The sequence below is a fragment of the Jaculus jaculus genome, chromosome 4 (assembly GCF_020740685.1).
Source record: "Jaculus jaculus isolate mJacJac1 chromosome 4, mJacJac1.mat.Y.cur, whole genome shotgun sequence".
Lineage (NCBI taxonomy): Eukaryota > Metazoa > Chordata > Mammalia > Rodentia > Dipodidae > Jaculus > Jaculus jaculus.
This window is the reverse complement of record NC_059105.1, coordinates 25,787,613-25,805,457: the sequence shown is the minus strand read 5'-3', so window position 1 is coordinate 25,805,457 and position 17,845 is coordinate 25,787,613. Positions and strand designations below refer to the sequence as shown.

General features: G+C 42.4%; 1 protein-coding gene across 4 annotated transcripts in view; it reads right to left on the bottom strand.

Annotated features, from left to right (window-relative positions):
• Bard1 (BRCA1 associated RING domain 1) overlaps window positions 1–17,617 on the bottom strand; it is an 85,171-nt gene extending 67,554 nt beyond the window's left edge. For 2 of the 4 annotated variants that reach the window (XM_045148054.1, XM_045148056.1), the window contains exons 1-3: window positions 17,475–17,617; window positions 7,904–7,960; window positions 4,839–4,987 (exon numbers count right to left, since the gene is read on the bottom strand). In XM_045148054.1, the coding sequence (XP_045003989.1) occupies window positions 4,839–4,987; window positions 7,904–7,960; window positions 17,475–17,617 (349 nt within the window). Of the gene's footprint in view, window positions 1–4,838; window positions 4,988–7,903; window positions 7,961–17,474 lie in introns of those variants that run through there. The other 2 variants (XM_045148057.1, XM_045148058.1) reach the window with 2 other exon arrangements.
• Window positions 17,618–17,845: the final 228 nt, after the last annotated feature.

The following is a 17,845-nucleotide window of genomic DNA, read 5'->3' as shown; positions in this document are numbered from 1 at the left end:
ATTCTACTAGCAGAAAGCAGATTATATTATAAAGAATAAAGTAAAATTATCCACAAATGGCCATCAGAAAAATGCAATAATCTCTTTAAAGTACACTGAACCAAGAATGGTATGCTGAATCCTTCAGCAGCTCATTTTAGCATGTATTACTATAAATCAGGCTTCTTTTTCACCAGTCTACCACATACTACAACCATGATTTGACAAGCTCTTCCTAATTATCCATCTTAATTGCAGTAATTATATATTTTATAATAAATGCAAGTAACAAGGTTCATTTGGAAGACAAATTGTGAACCATAGGGTTTTTTAAAAGATAGAGAAAATGTGAGATGTTCAACCACTGTGTTTAATCCATCATCTTCAAGCCATAATCCCTGAAGAGTTACAGCTCCAGAGCCAGGCCTCAGTCTGACAGCCTTATCTTATGAGATCATTTGCTCATCACAAAGAGAATTAACTATCACCTGTTTCAAAGCACTGGTTTCTTCTAGCTATTCAATAGATCATCTTTACCACTTTAACTTTAGAAGCAATTACTAGATAAACTACCACAAAGGACTTCATTAAATAAACTATAAAGAAACAAAGGAAAATGTTCTAGAAAAAAATTAATCATACATACATATCCTTCAAAGCTGGTTTGTTTTAGGAGAACTTTGAGAGGGAAAGTTGGTGAAACAATTTAAAGTAGAAAAACCTTTGTACCATGATCGGGAAAAATATCTGAGTTGACATATATGTAAAATATATCTATATCTAGATTTTCTACCAATGTAGTAAAAAAGCAGTGCCAATTTCTTTTATCCCAACTAATTCATAAGAATAATACCTACACCTTTTTACCAAAAAGAAAAAAAAAAAACTGTCCTACATGGAAAAACAATGAGCAATGTTTTTTACAAGACATGATAGCCCTGAGTGTCAATTTCCCTGCCTATTGGATGAGGGAATTCAAAAGGACCCTCATTTTCCTTCCAACTTTACCCTTACTGCTGAGAAAAACCATATTCTGAAAGGGTTTCAGCACTACCCAGTACCTTGTTTGAAACTGTTTTCCTAAATATTTTAATATATTATTTATTGACTGATTTATTATTTAAAGAAAGAATGGGTATACCAGGGCCTCCTGTCACAGCAAACAAATTCCAGACACGTGCCACTGGCTTTATGTGGGTACTGTGGAATCAAACCCTGTCTGTCAGGCTTAGCAAGCAAGTGGCTTTGATGGCTGAGCCATCACTGCAGGCCCCCTAAATATCTTTTTACTCATGAAATATTAAGGTATCTCATGCTCTGTGATTTACAAAAAAACTAATCATTGAAACATCACTACAATAGACTTTCTATGAGTTTTACTCCTGTTGTATACCAAGGTACCTGATACTGCAGTAAGCCCTAATAGACAGCAATTAATCTGCAAAGGTCAATCTATCCTCTTCCCATTTTATCACCACTAAAAATGTCAAGTTATTTACTTATGGATTAAACTGTGAATCTCATCCTGTTCACTGAATTCATATGCTGAGGTACTAACTCCTAAGAGTACCCTGAGAATATAAGCTTAACTGTAAATAAGGTCATGAAGGATAGAATTAGTTAAGAACACACTGTTCTACAGTGGGCCCCTGATGAATATGGCTGTGTTCTTTTTGAGAGAGAATTGTGATATAAATGCTCACGCAAGGAGGACATGAGGTCAGACACTTACAAGCGAAGGACACACAGGCCTGGAATATATTGTCCCTCACAGCCCTCAGAGGAAGCCAATCTTGCACCCACCTTGATCACAGAATTCTAGACGCCCAAACTTCAAGCCACCACATTTGTCTACTTTGTTCTAGAATATGTAGTAAATTAATGCATTACTACACAGTAACTAGAAAAGAATCCAACTAAAATACTGTAATAGTCTTAACGTGTGAGAATGAACTACAGGAAGGAACTATGGGAATACTTCTTATGGACCTTACTGGTAACTCCTGAGAATATTTCTGTGAGATGCCTTTTTCTGTTAAACTCTTGTCTGGAAACTTAAGTTCTAAAGTTAATTTACAACCACATAATCAGCCTGCTTAGAACAACCCAATCAGGTTTACTATGCCTTGGATCGGCTTTGCCCGGAACAGCACAGGTGATCAGTGTTGACAGACAAATGTGGACATGGTGATGTGACCTTAAGCTGTGCTCTTTGCCCTACCTCCTCTGTGACCTAGTTGTACTCCTGGCCTAGAATAATGTGCACCTTGACCACCATTGAAAGCAAGGAAAGTCAGAAATATCAAATTGCCCACAAGCATGTTGAAAGCAACCGGTGGGCTTAAAATAAGGACACCTGTGAAGGTGTGTTTCCAGGTCAGCAGAGACCAACTGGCCCTTCCCCTAAGTCCTTTCCTTTAAGCAAATGTTTAAAGAATTATTTAAGCCAAAATTTCTTGCTCCCAGCTCACACACTACCGATTCTTTGTTCAGTTCACTCATGTACTGCTGTCTTTGCTGATTAATAACATCACCAGAGGAGTGCTTGGCTTGGCAGCAGCAGCAGCAGGCGCATTTTTGGTTTTAAACAACTCCAAGAGTCAGCATTTTTATTCCAGGGCACCACTACAACTGGGCATCAAAGTAGCACCCCAAGTTTCAGTGGATGGCCAATAATTCCATCTAATAAAAACAACTATCACAGGGGCTGAAGAGATGGCTTAGAGGTTAAGCGCTTGCCTGTGAAGACTAAGGACCCCGGTTCGAGGCTCAATTCCCCAGGACCTACGTTAGCCAGATGCACAAGGTGCGCACATGTCAGGAGTTCGTTTGCGGTGGCTGGAGGCCCTGGCGCGCCCATTCTCTCTCACTTGCTCTCTGCCTCTCTCTCTGTCACTCTTAAATAAATAAAAATGAACAAAAAATTTTTTAAAAAAACAGCAATCACAAAGATATAACACTATACAAGTAACTCAAGGGACTCACTGACGCTTCTCTACCCACACTATGACACTATCAAATACACATGGGAATTCCTGCACTAATTTAAGCTATTAATGATGAATACCTAGGAGGGCATCAGCAGGGGCCAGATCACATACCAATCTTTTCACCTAAAACATAAAAACCATCAGACACTGTCTTTAAGGAAAAAAAGCATTCAGATGAACGATAACTAAACTTTCCTCAATCTGCCCTTGAAGGAGGTATATAATCACAATACTTGTTAAAGTAAGTACTTTATATCTGATAAGTGATACCATCATTATAGGGGAATTAACTCAAGGGATAAAGCATTCACTGTTCAAGCCAGAGTAACTGAGTTCAATCTGCCCAGAAATCATGTACAAAAGCCCAAAGCTGTTAAGGGATTCTGTAATCCCAGCATGCTTACATCAAGAGGGGAGACAGAGACAGGAAAACTTCCCAGAAGTTCCTGCTAAATGCAGGAAAGAAAAAAAAAAAAAAAAAAAAAAACAGAGTTAGAGAGAAACCCTGCCTCAAATGAGGTGGAAGAGTGCAAATGACTTGAAAGATCTTAAAGATGTCCTCTGACTTCCGCACACGTTCACTTGCTCTCTCTCCTCTCCACCGCCCCCCCGCCTTGCAAATAAATGAACAGATGTAGTCTAACCTACTGACCCAGATACCTCAATGGCAACTATTCAAAGGCTAACTATGATTTAGATTCTTAAGAAGATGGACCTCTGGTTACTAACACTTAAAGTGTTGGCCTTATTTTTTTCAGGCAGCTTCACATTAGTAGTTGACGTTAATAACATGTCAAGGTCTGGAAAGATGGCTTAGCAGTTAAGGCGCTTGCCTGTGAAGCCTAAGGACCCATGTTTGATCTCTCTCCAGATCCCAAGTAAGCCAGATGCATAAGCTGAGGTAAGCACAAGGGTGAACACGCCCACTAGATGGCGCAAACATCTGGAGTTCGATTCCAGTGGCTGAGGCCCTGGGACGCCAATTCTCTCTCCTCTCTCTCTCTCTCTCTCTCTCTCTCGTTCGCTCACTTGCTCTCTGTCTCTAAATTTAAAAAATAAAAATAAAATAAATTTTAAAAAACAACATCGTCAGAACTAAAAGAACAAAGACCTCAACTAAGAAATCTAACAATTCTACATCTACATTATCAATCTTTCATGATATCTTGCCTTGCAAGAGAAGGATTTCCTATAAACACATACTAAAATGAAAGGATCTAGTCAATAAAAAGAACTCCAATATCCAATTATGAAGACTCAAAACACTTTACTTGCTTTTCACAGATAATTAGTTCTCAGCAGAAAGCATGATGGCAAGATATATAGTTAATACACAGAGTCTAAGAACAATTTGAAAAACATTAACCCCCATTTAAGTAGAAAAGGAAATGACTATTAAGAGTCCTGTTCTTTGAAAATGCACTCATCTAGTTAATTCAGTCTAGAGACATGATCCTTAGAATACTGCATTTCATCTCACAATAGTGTATTTAAGTCAGTTAAGCACTATTACAGATAAAATCACTATTCTATATATATTCTACAGAAATTATCTCAACTGTAAAAAACAGCCATGGTAAGGGAGCGAGAGGCTTTGAACAGACAATCAAGAAATGGGCTCTATTTCTCCTGCCTCTGGTATTAACTATAGAATGTGACTATAGGCAAGACTATTTAACTCCTCTGGTCCTTGGTATCCCATGCATAAAATAGGGGAGTGAGGCTTCTATATTTGCTGCCATTCCTTAAAATGATTTTTAAAAAATCTGAAATATGTGATTCAGAATTCTTACTTTCCTACATTTTTCTTCATGTGACCATTATGAATCCATCAGCTATTTCATCAAAAGATAAAGTGGTATTTCTCACCTGGAAGTTTATCAACATGTAGCAGATTTCTGAGTTTATTATAAAGCTGGATCATGCTGTCCAACTGTCTGTTTATCTTGACATCTAGTATCCAGGCTGGGGTGTAACATACTGGACATCCCGATCCAACGCAGTCACTTACACAATTACTTAAAAAACATAAAAAAAATAAACCACTCAGCAGAATCACAACTCCAAAACCTAAACAAGAATATGAACAGAAGTAAGCCAAGCAGGAACTGTACATATACATATATATGATGGTCAGTTGTAAAGCACTTGCTAAAATAATGTGCTTCAAAGAACAAGATATGCATGTCATGATCATTGATCTTGTCATCAACAAGGAACAAACCTCTTGACCTCTATATGAAAGAATTCCTAGATTAGATTTTCTGAGGTGGCATCATTGCATGGGCTGAGGATCCTGAACTGTATAAAGAAAAGAAAGTTGGGCTGGAGAGATGAGTTAGTGGTTAAGGTGCTTGCCTACGAAGCCTAAGGACCCATGTTCTATCTCTCTCCGTATCCCACAAAAGCCAGAAGGGTAAAGTGAGGCAAGCACAAGGTCATGCATGCCCACTAGGTGGTGCAAGCTCTGGAGTTCGATTGCAATGGCCGAGGCTCTAGTGTGCCCATTTTCTCTCTCTAAATAAATAAATAAAGATAAATAAATAAAAGAGAAAGTAAGCCAAGTGCCAGCATCCATTTCTCTTCATCTCCGGACCATAGATGCAATGTGACTACCAACTGTTCCACCCGCCTACCCCACCATGCAGAGACTGTATCCCCTGGCACTGTAAAACAAAATAAGTCCTTCAGATTCTTTTGTTAGGCATTTTGTCACAGCAATGAGAAAAATAACTAATACACACGTATAACATGTAAACCTACTAATATAATTTGATATGAGACTCTATTTAGCCTGACATCAGTCTCATTTTTCTCTGCAAACAAATCTATAGCTTCAAAGGTAAGGGGCCAGCTTTGTAAACAAACACCATGCAGTGCAATGCTTCCCAACCTCTCCTATCCAAGCCCTTATCACACTAATGTCTTGGAAATACCTAGCAAATGCAAAAAGGCAGAGAAAACTCCTTTCATGCTTGGTCAAGTATCTGCTGGACTAAAGTAAATAAAGATTGAAAGATATTTTGAACCCACCAAATTTGAAATGCCTTCTCTTCATCCAGGGAACTGGCAGCTTCCTTATACTATCCCTCTACTGTATATGCTCGTATCACAAACCCATGTCTCTAGAACATAACTTGGGACTCTCAGCACACTGTCTCTCATGCTTCCTCAACCTCCTAAAACCACACATTAAAGTATTGTTGTAAATATATATGCTCAAACCCCACAATGTAGTTTATTCATGTCAGAAAAATACTTAACTTAAAATATAATCCAGAAACTAATTTAAAGAAAATTACATTAACCCTATCTAACAGACATTTTGTCCCTCAGCTGATGTCTCCTAAACATGAAATAGGATGTATAACGTTCTGACCTATATAAGCCAAGACATTCACACTACGATAAAATTTCGTGGTAACTACTATGGGTTGAATTGCATCGCCCTAAAAGCTATGGAAATCAACTCTCTGCAACTGTGACTGTGACTAAATTTAGATATAAGGTCTTTGGCCGTGTGTGGTGTCATATGACTTTAATCCCAGAACCCAGGAGACCAGAGGTAAGAGGATCACAGTAAGTTGGGGGCCAGCCTGAGGTTACATAGTGAATTCCAGGTCAGCCTGGGCTAGAGTGAGACCCTACCTTGAAAAACCAAAAGGGAAATAAGGTCTTTGATGATCAAGTTAGGATGAGATCAAGAAGGTGGGTCCAAATCTGCCAGCACTGGTATACCTTAAAGAGGAAATTTGGGCACAGAATGTCATATGAAAAAGAAAGTAAATGTAGGGGTGGTATATTTACAAGCCAATAGTAAAAAAAAAAAAAAAAAAATGCAAGTGTTGTGGCTTAAATATATGAAATGTCCCCAACAGGCATATTCTGGTCCCAAGGCAGCAGCTCTGTTTTAACAGGTGGAAGAAACCTGCAGGTGAGTCCTGGTTGGAGGTAACAGGTCACTGGGGGAGTGGTTGTAGAGGTTACAGGTGGTCTGGGTGCCTTTCTACTTCCTATGCGATATGAGCTAAACAGCTTCCTACACCCCTGCTGCTATCATGTGCTGCCTCACCACGGACCCAGAACCAACAGCCCCAGACTGTGTTCTGAAGCCAATAAACCCATCCTCCTGTTATATAAGCTTGAATCTGCAATGCCCCACGGATCATGTCTTGAATGCTCAATCCCCAACAAAAGAGTGGTATTTTGCGAGGTGACAGAAGCTGTGATGTACTTTTGGAGGTTTTTACCTAGTGCTCTCCTCTCCTCTTTTCTTTCTCTCTATTCTGCCCACCATGGAGCAGCTCCTGCCTTCACATGTTCCACCACATGACCTACTTCCTCCCGTGTCCAGAACCCACAAAGTCAAGGTCTATGAACTTCTAAAATGATGAGCTAAAGCAAATATTCCCCTTATTAAACTGTTGGTGTCAACTGTCAGTGACAAAAACTCTGACTAATATACTCCTTTAGAGTATTCTGTCACAGTAATAAAAAACCTCAGGAACACTGCCAGCACCCTACAAGCAGCTAGGTCCTGCCAACATACCAGATCTTGAACTTCTAGCCTCTAGAGCCATGACATTAAATATCTATGGTTTTAGGCCATCAGGTCCTTAGAACTGTGTCATGAAAGCCCTCACAAAGCAGTATAATAAATACAAAAACAGACCTTCATAAATTCTAAAAGATTATGATTTTGTTGATTTACAACTGGAAGATGAAAAGATGTATTTAGAAGACATAAAAAGCTCCCCCCCAAAAAAAAAAAAAAACCCTTAGCAAAATCTAAATTTTGATGTTATCCTCTTTGAGCTTAATTTTCTTATTTTGTAAATTAAAGTTGTAGAAATCAATAAGCTAATGTAGAGTCAATGTGACTTCTAGCTAGTAAAAACTAGTTACACAATAGTCTTCAGGCTACCATTACTCACCTACAGAAGATGTGCTCACACCCTCCTAAGCACACAGGTTCCCTCAGGATATGAGTGCTGTTTGAAGACAAGAGACAAGGCTTAGGTCATTGCTAGATAAGCATTGCATACCCAGTATTTCACAAACCCAAGGCCCAACACTATTTTTCTCTTCAAAAGCAGAAAATATTAAAGGATGTATTCATTTGAAAAGCTTCTATTCCCCTTGTTATAAACTCTCATTATCACACCTGCTGAATTCAAATGGCAATTATCACACAACACAAGATTTAATACTTTTTCTCTAATGTATCTGCTGGGAAATCAGAAAAGGGAGCCACTTTGTTTAAGAATCTCTAAACCTCTTAAGGTCACAAAACCAACCACTGCCATCTTCTTTCAAGTGCTAAGGTACAACATCCCTGAACAATCCAAGTGAAAACCATGATCTCAAAAAATGGCCTGTGATTGGAATGACCATGTCACGTATTATCCAAATGAGAACATTTCAGAGAGCTATGTGCGGTGATTAGCTGGACAGGATGCTGGGACAACAGGTACAAACTAGGACTGCCCAAGGAACCTAGGACATCTGATCATCTTTAACCATAAGAAAGCACATGTTTATTGTTATTAAGTAGCCATCTACTTTTTACAGGTGTTTCCACCGAAAACAGAAGCAATTATAAATGCAAATCATCATCATCAAGCGGGCAGTCAGCCACTGACTGAGACTCAATGCATTAGGACATGAGAAGCAGACAGAACTTTCCCCATGCTGTCCTTCAAAGTGCCTGCTACCTTGGCTGGTCCCACGGAAGTACGGGTTCCTAATAAACATGACACTCAGCAGGTACAATGCCTCAAGAGCAGACCAAAGCAGCAAAAAGTGGGTAAAGGATGAACATTTTCCATGCTAGGTTTACTACACTAGCCAACGACCTTTGGGGACCTACCCCATAATCTAATTACCTCTGCACACAAACCACGTCTCAATAAAGAGTCCTCCAAGTTTTTTGAAAGATCAAAACTTTCCTACTGCACATTTTAATAGATATGGACATTAAAGTGAAATTGAGCTTTCAGAAAAGAGTGCTGAGAACAGAGTACCACGTTATTGTCGAGCTACTGAAAACGCTGCTCACTGACATTATAAAACTCATTACTTCTGCAAACTCACAAAATAATGATCTTTCGACCACAGTACACATTACATATCAATAAAAATACGAATTTTGTGACTCTGGGAATTAAGATGATTTTTTTTTACAATGTTTGAGCTGCTCCTATCATTTTGGTTTACTTGACTATCAAGCCTCATCTTTCCTCATCAAGAGTATTCAACTGTACTTGTTTCCTAGCCCTCCTTTCAGCATGTGAAGGCTGCATTGCTTAACCTCCTTCCCCACCACCTTTTCTGCAAGGCTTCTGCAGTGTCATCCTGCTCACTCTCCAGAGTGAAATTCTGCTCAACCGTGGAGCTCCTGGGGCTCCTGATCCAGCCCAGGCCCCAAGTTTAACAACTCAGAGCCACCTCGTAAGACACTTATGAATGCTAGTTTGTAATCCTGGATAGACCCTAGAAAGCATCCTTGCTGGCTCATATTACAAATTCCACAATAAAAACAACACAGAGGGCTGAGTGTGGTGGTGCACCCCTGGATTCCCTACGCTCAGGATGTGGAGGGATGGGAATCCAACCTGGATTATGTAAGTAAGAACTGTCTCAATAAAATAAAATAGAACATGAGACAGATATGTTTTTAAGCCTATCTCTAAGAATTGATAGCTTTTCATCTTTGGATCTCTCCTAAAATGATGATAATCAGTGAGTACAAAAGAATGACCAGAAGGCTGATCACAGCAATCTCCATGCTCCTGAACTCAGTATGCGGCATGAACTTATGATCATCTGAACATACTGTTACCTCTTTCCCAGGATTCCTACCCCACCCTTGGGTCTCAGAGGGAGGCTTCCTTCTTGAAATGGGTTGCCCTCTCTAGACCCCATTATCTCTCATCCATTTTGTTTGGTTTGTTTCTCAAGGTAGGGTCTACCTGGAATTCACTATGTAGTCTCAGGCTGGCCTCAAACTCACAGCAATCCTCCTACCTGAGTGCTGGGATTAAAGGTGTGCGTCACCATGCCCGACTTCTCCCGTCTTTTTCTTTTTATATATATCTGAATCTTTCCTTTTTTATTTAATTTTGTTTATTTGGGAGAAAGAAGCATATAAGAGAAAGAGAACAGAATGGGTATGTCAGGGACTTCCACCACTGAAAATGAACTCCAGAGGCATGCAACACCTTGTGCATCTGGCTTACATGGGTCCTGGGGAATCAAACCTGGGTCCTTTGGCTTTGCAGGCAAGGGTCTTAACCGCTATGCCATCTCTGCAGCCCTCCTATCTTTTAAAGTACATGATTTTCATCACTCCAGTCAGCTTTCTTTTCCCTTCTTCAACGTGAAAAACCGCTTCCTTTCACTCCCGCCTCCCATTCTACCTTCCTGTTCCACCTTCTCCATCTTGAATAGATAAAAGCTCTCTATCAAGTGCTCCTTGCCACCAAGTGCCATTCTCCCCACCTTAGCCTAGCTCCTACCACTACAACTGCTCTCCAGGGCACTTCTGGTCACCCTCCCCCCTGTCTGTCTGCCCTGTGATCTCAACTTCTTCCTGAAGCCTTTCTCTCCTTCCACCTGGCAGTACCCTTATCCCCCTGTCTCAGCACTGACTGGCTGCCACTTTCCTTGTCCTGCTGCCAACACAACCCCAGGATGAAGTCCCTCGCCACCGAGCTTTCTCTGGCAGTATTGACTCAATGCCTTCCTCGTGTCTAACACTCAAATGCCCTTCCTATGATGAGTCTGAACCCCTGTGAAGAGCTCACACCCTTCATACGAACAACAAGATATGATCATGTAATTACCAGTGACTTAGTATCCATGAATAATTGATCAGAAGAACTAATTATTCTAATTAATGAGCAAGATTGTGGGGGGGGTTGAAGTTGTTAACAAATGAGGAAAAACAGGGAATGTGAATGAGAAGTATTTGGATGTGATGGAGGAGGGGAGGAGACAGCAAGGGGAGTGTGATGGCAAACATCAAAAGAGGAACTCAGAGGCAGATAATGCACAGAGGTGACATTTTCTATGTCACAGCCATATTTCAGGGAATGGCTAGAGCTTAGCTAAAAAAAAAAAAAAAAATTCTCTGGAATAGAAGAAATTTTCTTACACTTGGGAGACCGTGGTAGTTTGAGAATAAACTGTCCCCCACAGGCTCAGCTGTCTTGCATACTTGGTCCCCAGCTGGTGGAAATTTGGGCAAATTGTGAGGCCTTTGGGAAGTGAAGCCTCGCAGGAGGAGGTGTCACTGGGGACTGACCCTGAGGTTTATTAGTGTAACCCACTGAGCACTCAGCAGCTCAGCTCACTTTTGCTTCTACCTCACAGCGGATATAAGACGTGATGCCCAGCCTCTGCTGTGCCATGCTCTCCCTGCCATGACAAGAGCTCCCCTTGAGACTGTCAGCTGAAACAAACCCTCTCCTCCCATCAGTCAGGCGCCCCTACCCTCCACCCCCAGGAACAACAGGGTAGCATCTACAGAGGTAAAAACCAAAACCTCCAATGAATCCAACTTGAACTCAACTATTCACTCTGCCAGGAATTTATCCACCAGCTACAGTAGATATTATAAACAATGAAACCTCAAACACCAAAGATATCAAGGCAAGCCTCAAGAGTTCTCAGCGATTAAGACATAATTAAAATGCCATTCACATTTAAAAAGAACTCTTAAATGCTTGCAGGAGGCTTTCTGGTAAAGAACAAAAATACAGTACTGTCCCTTCCCTAAAGAATTAACCCAAATAGCCCTGTCAACCACATAGACAAAACACCCATCTCACCCTGAAATCCCCTGTTCTAAGGATGTAAAGAAATACTCTTAAGCGGCAGAGGATGTGGCTCAGTGGCTAAGGCTTGCCTAGCACACACAAGGCACTGGGCTTGAGCTCCAATGCTACATAAATGGGGCATGGTGACGCTGCTTATAATCCCAGCACTCGGGAAGTTTCAGGTCATCAACTTAGCACAATGGTCCTTGGGCCTTGTCTACTCTCACACCTGGAGAGAGTGCCCTACACAAAGGCCTTTGTTCACCGTCTAGACTCGCCCCATTGTCCACTCTCTCCCTCCCAAGTGTTTTCCTCTGCAGGGTTGCCACTCTATTCTCACCCTTGGGATGCGTGGTGTAATAAACTCTGCCTGTCTTCTATACCATGGCTGTATGTCTTGTCCGAATTCATTCAATGGAGACTAGAGTGAGATTCTATTAACATTTGACATATAATAATGTCTCCCATTGTTAAGCAATGGTCCCATTCATAAAGATCTAGTTCCATTCACAAAAATCTATCCATACCTCAGAGGTCCAGTAGCACAGCCCATATTAACTTTCCTCCACCAGTCCCCACCCAAGCAAGCACTCTTCACATCTTCATCTTCCTCAGAATCTACCCTGAACTGGATATACCGTTTGTACCTTCAAATTCAGTGTATGTGTCTTAAAGATAGAAAATGCACCACCGCTAATGGAACACCTCAGTGATTTCTTGTTCAAATGAATAAACGGCACCATAGCAAGCTGCCACAGCAAGCCGCGAGGGAGCCATTGGCCCACTTGAAGGATCACTGGCTTTTAAGAACGGCTCTGACAGTCAACACTGCTCAAGAGAGGAAGAAGCCGAACACCAGGTCCAGGAAACCTACCTTCTCCTTCAGAAAAACTCATACTGCACTCAGAATTAACAACAGATGGGGCTCGAACAATCCTGCACGTCCTAAGCAATCGCAATGCACATAACAAGCTGGTAAGATAGAACCATTAGCACATTTTCCAGCTAAAGTAAACAAAACTATACAAAGATAAAATAATGTGCCCCAAAACCCAGGACTTAAAGCCAGGGAGTGTGACTCTTTTAAGCACTGCGGTGCATGACACTGCCAAGAGATAAGGAGAGAGCCACTGTGGTGGCACACACCTGTGAAGCCAGCACTCCCAAGGCTGAGGCAGGGGGAATCTGAGTTCAAGGCATACCAAGACCCTCTTAAAGAGGACAAGGGCTGGAGGGATAGCTTAGCAGTTGAGGCACTTGCCTGCAAAGCCAAAGGACCAAGTTTGATTCCCCAGGACCCATGTAAGCCAGATGTACAAAGTGGTGCATGCATCTAGAGTTTGTTTGCAGTGGCTGAAGGTCCTGGTGTGCCCATTCTCTTTCTCCCGCTCGCTTGCCTTCCACCCTCTTCCTCTCTCCCCCCCCCAAATAAACAAACATATATAGGGCTGGAGAAATAGCTTAGTGGTTAAGCGCTTGCCTGTGAAGCCTAAGGACCCCAGTTCAAGGCTTGTTTCCCCAAGACCCACGTTAGCCAGATGCACAAGGGGGCGCATGAGTCTGGAGTTTGTTTGCAGTGCTGGAGGCCCTGGTGCACCCATTCTCTCTCTATCTGCCTCTTTCTCTCTCTCTGTCGCTCTCAAATAAATAAATAAAAAGTAACAAAAAAATAAAAATATATAAACACCTTTTAAAGGAAGAGGATAAAAAGAAGGCAAAATTATTTTTGATTGCCTTTTAAATGACAAGAGACAATTCGGAAAAAGAAACCACCTATCCTAGGTAAGATTACTTTTTAATGTTCTAATAAAAGTGATTTTCAAAAGCACAAAAACAGTTGACGTAGGTGCTAAGCCCTCTCTGCCCCCAAATATGCCCAGAACAACCCACTCATCTGCATTCACAAACAGGACACCTGGGCGGGACAGTGCCCATGTTCGTTTCCTGCTTCCTTTCTGAATACATTAGTCCTCTGCTTTCTGCCAGCCTCTCAAATAAGGAGAGTCCTCTGCCCCACTTTCCCAAATCTTTAAATAGCCTCCATCAGGGAGCAAGGTTTGGCCCTAACACAAATGTCACCTCTGGCCTCTTGAACGCTTTTGCCAGCTTCACCTTGAAGCCACTGTCATGTTAAAGGTCAAGAAAGGATGTCCTGTAAAGGGGCCAATCCAACTGCGCCAGCAAGTAATGCTTGCTGCAAAACAGATCCAATGTGCTACACAAGACAGGTGACAGCTGCGAGCTGAATGTGAGGGTAACCGGGGTAATCACTAGCCTACTGGGGAGAACTCAGAAACTCTGTAAAGGACACACTGACACAATTTCAAATAATGTGACACTGACTGGTAGGGAGCCAAGGCAAGCAGTGAGCCATGGTGAGCTGCTCCCTTCCAGCAGTGATGCCAGCCAGGCAGCCTGGAGGGTAGAAATGGCTAATGAGGAAATGGGCTTTGCCCCCAGAGAAGGTGTAACTGGCCCTGCTTTATTCCCTCCAGGCATGCCAAACTTGAACTGGTACCCAAAGAGGCAGGCAAAATGATAGTAATCATTTCCCATGTAGCATAATATTCTACGTCAAGATGATTTCAGAGCATTTCTATTAAAACTGAGTTGGAAGCTGAGGGTGGTGACACACACCTGTAATCGCAGCACTCAAGAGGCAGAAAGGATGGTGAATTTGGGGTCAACCTGAGCTACATACATCAAAACCCTGTCTCAAAGGAAAAAAACACCACAAAAGCAAATTTGGCACTGTTTCCTGTGGGCCAAATCAATCCAATAGCCTGCTTTCCTCCACCTTTGGGAAAAGAATGTTTTACATTCTTTTAAAATTTTTATTTATGTATTTATAAGCAAAGAAAGAGAGAATGGGGGCTCCAGGGCCTCTTGCCACTGAAAACAAACTTCAGATTCATGAGCCACTTAGTGCATCTGGCTTTACGTGGGTACTAGGGAATCAAACCAGGGCTATTAGGCCTTGCAAGCAAGTGCCTTTAACTGCTGAGCTATCTCTCCAGCCCATGTCTTTTTTACATTTTTTTACAGATGTGGAGAAAAAAAAAGAATAGTGATTATTTGCAGCATGCCATGCTTAAAACTAACTTAACTTAGTGACACTTTAGAGAGTAAAAAACTTCAAAGACCAATGGGGAAATATCCTCAAGAAAGTTCAATTAAGTTCAGCCACCATATATATTAGCTAAAATTTTTAAAGAGGAATAAAAACCATTGAACTCAATATTCTCTGAATAACTAGATGAAATAAAGTTCTGGGCCAAATTACTGATTTCTACCTTCAGTCTCAGCCCCTATTGTCTGTTTACGTCAGTTACAAGGTGGAGAAATAGTTTGCAAGTAGTAAAAAAAAAAAAAACACAAAAAAACGGAAACTGGTTTTATTTTGACTTAGGGACGATCTATAAATTATTCATATAGTTTATACCTACTTAGTCTCTTCCAAATTGTTCTACAAGAGCAATTTTTTTCATATTTTAGAACATGTTTTAGTAATCATTTACTAAGTAACTACCACCACACTAAACAACTTACATAAAATCTTACTGAGTTTCTTCTCTCCTAGAGAATATAAGGCCTGAGACTCCTGGGCTAGGGATAACACTGAGATTTTTCTTTGCTTTGCTCATTGAGTTCCCAATAACCAGAACAGTATTTGGCATATCATAGGCACTCCATAAAATATTATGATTAATAAATGCTCACAGGATGGGCTAACCATTATCACTGAGAGACAGAGAGAGGATCGAACCCTAACTAGGCAGTCTCACTCATCCAAAGTGAAATGCTTTTTCTAACCAAGCGTTTAATTTTTGTTCAACTATCAAGGTGTGAGCTATCGCTGCTTCTGCTATTACAACAGCAAGTTTTAAATGTGCTCCTCCCAGAAAGATGACCCACATGCTCTAGGACAACATACAACTCAAACTGTCTTCTTCATTCCAGCAAAGTTGCCTCTCACCAAAGGAGCATAATGATGCCATCTTGTCTGATGTAAAGATTTTGGTAAAAATAACGCATGTATAGATGGCCGAGGGAGGGAGGGCCAGCAATTAAACGTGCATGCTTGTAAAGCCTGCCAGCCTGGGTTCAATTCCCCCGTGCCAGAGGCAAAGTGGTACAGGCATCTAAGAGCCCCTATGCACCAACGCCATTGGGAGGCAGAGCCAAGAGATTCCAAATGTTCCCAGTTTTCGGTAGCAAAAGACTTTAGGTAAAAGGTCCTCTGCCTTCCACGTGCACACTGCGACACACATACATCCTGATACACACAAATGCATGTATGTGTATGCAAAACATGGAGACAGCTGAGTCCCTTTGATTTTTTTTTTAAGCTGCTGTGTAAGTAACATAGCAGTAACTGAGTTCTCTAAGCTGGAAACAAACCAATAAAAGTTTAAAAAGAAAAAAAAATCAGTCCAATGAGGAAGTACAGTTCTGGCAGCTACACGCAAAAGCAAAACCTGCCAAAATGATCTTGCAAAAAAAAAAAAAAAAAAAACAAACCCAAAACCAAAACAGGTTATGCATTCAGCAAGTGCTTTAACAAGAAATTAGAAGTGTGAGAGATAAAGGACAGAGGTGGAATGCTGGCCTAATACACGGAGGTCAAAGGTTCAACACTCAGTAGAGCAATAAGAAAAACCCTTCTTGACTTTTACAAAACTTAGGTTACATACTTCAGAGCTGCAATTAAAGAAGCAGGAAGTACCACTTATGAAAATATAATCTTGGGATGCAACAAGAGGGGTTGGGGGAGAAATCAGTGTAGACTGCAACAACCACAGGCCAAACTCTTCTAGCAAACCAATGAAATGACAAACGTGGATGGCTATCAAAGGTCGTCATCAAAGTACTGTGAGGGCTGAAGATGTGGCTCAGTGGTTAAAGGCTCTTGTGTGCAAAGTCTGGCAGCTTGGTTGGATTCGCCAGTACCCCCTTAAAGCTAAATGCTATCTGCATGTGGGTTTGTTTGCAGTAGCAAGAGGCCCTGGCACGCCCATTCTGTTTGTCTCTCTTCTCTCACTCTTTACTCGCAAGTATATAAAATATTTTTAAAAGCTACCCTTAGCAAGGTCATTATGCCACCCTAAATGTATGGATGCTACTAAGAAAATGATTTAGGGCTGGAGAGATGGATCAGCGGTTAAGGCGCTTGCCTGCAAAGCCTAACCGACCCAGGTTTGAGTCCCCAGTATCCATGTACAGCCACATGCAAAAAAGTGTTTCATGCATCTGGAGTTCTTTTGCAGCGGCTGGAGGCTTTAGCGCAACCATTCATTCGTTCTCATTCATATTCCCTCCCTCTCACCTTGCAAATTATAACAATATAAGATAAAATGTCTTAAATGTCCACCTAAGCGAAGGAGGCAAATCAGCACCAACAGTGACTGGAAGCCAAAGCTCCGCCCAGCCCTAGTCACTTCTCCTGGGGCAGAGCCAGAGCCCGCGCCTTTGGCCACACCCCCAAGCGGTTCTCCCGCGAAAATTCGAGAACTGCCGTTTAGCTGTTTGCAGCAAAAGCCTGGAAAGCACTGGGGAAAATCCATGCGTTGGCGGCCGGGGACAGCTGAACCAAGTGCACGCCGTGCCGGACCCTCCCGCGCCCCGAGTGTGGCGACCCGGCGTCGGGCCCAAGGCTCGCGATCGCTCCAGAGACCCCGGTCGTTACCAGCGCGAGCAGCGAAGCAGCTTCTCCAGGCGGGCGAGCGCCACTCGGCTGTGGGCCCAGGGCCCGCCGTCCGCCGGCTCCATGGCGGGCGCGAGAGAAGGCTCGTTCCCGGAGCGGACCCTCGGCGGCCGGCTCCCCGGCATCATCGGGCCGGGCCGGGCCGGGCCGGGCGGTCTGGGACGCCGGTGGACACTAGACAGCGACGGGACCGCGCCGATGCTCCGATCCCGCCAAGCGCTGGGCGCGGGGCTTCAGGAAAGCGCGCAAAGCCCCAGAGCGCCGCCTGGGGGCGGGGCCTCGGGAGAGCGCCCTCGGGAGGGGCGGAGCTTGGGTGCGGGGCGGGGCCTCAAAAGAGCGGCCTGGGGACGAGG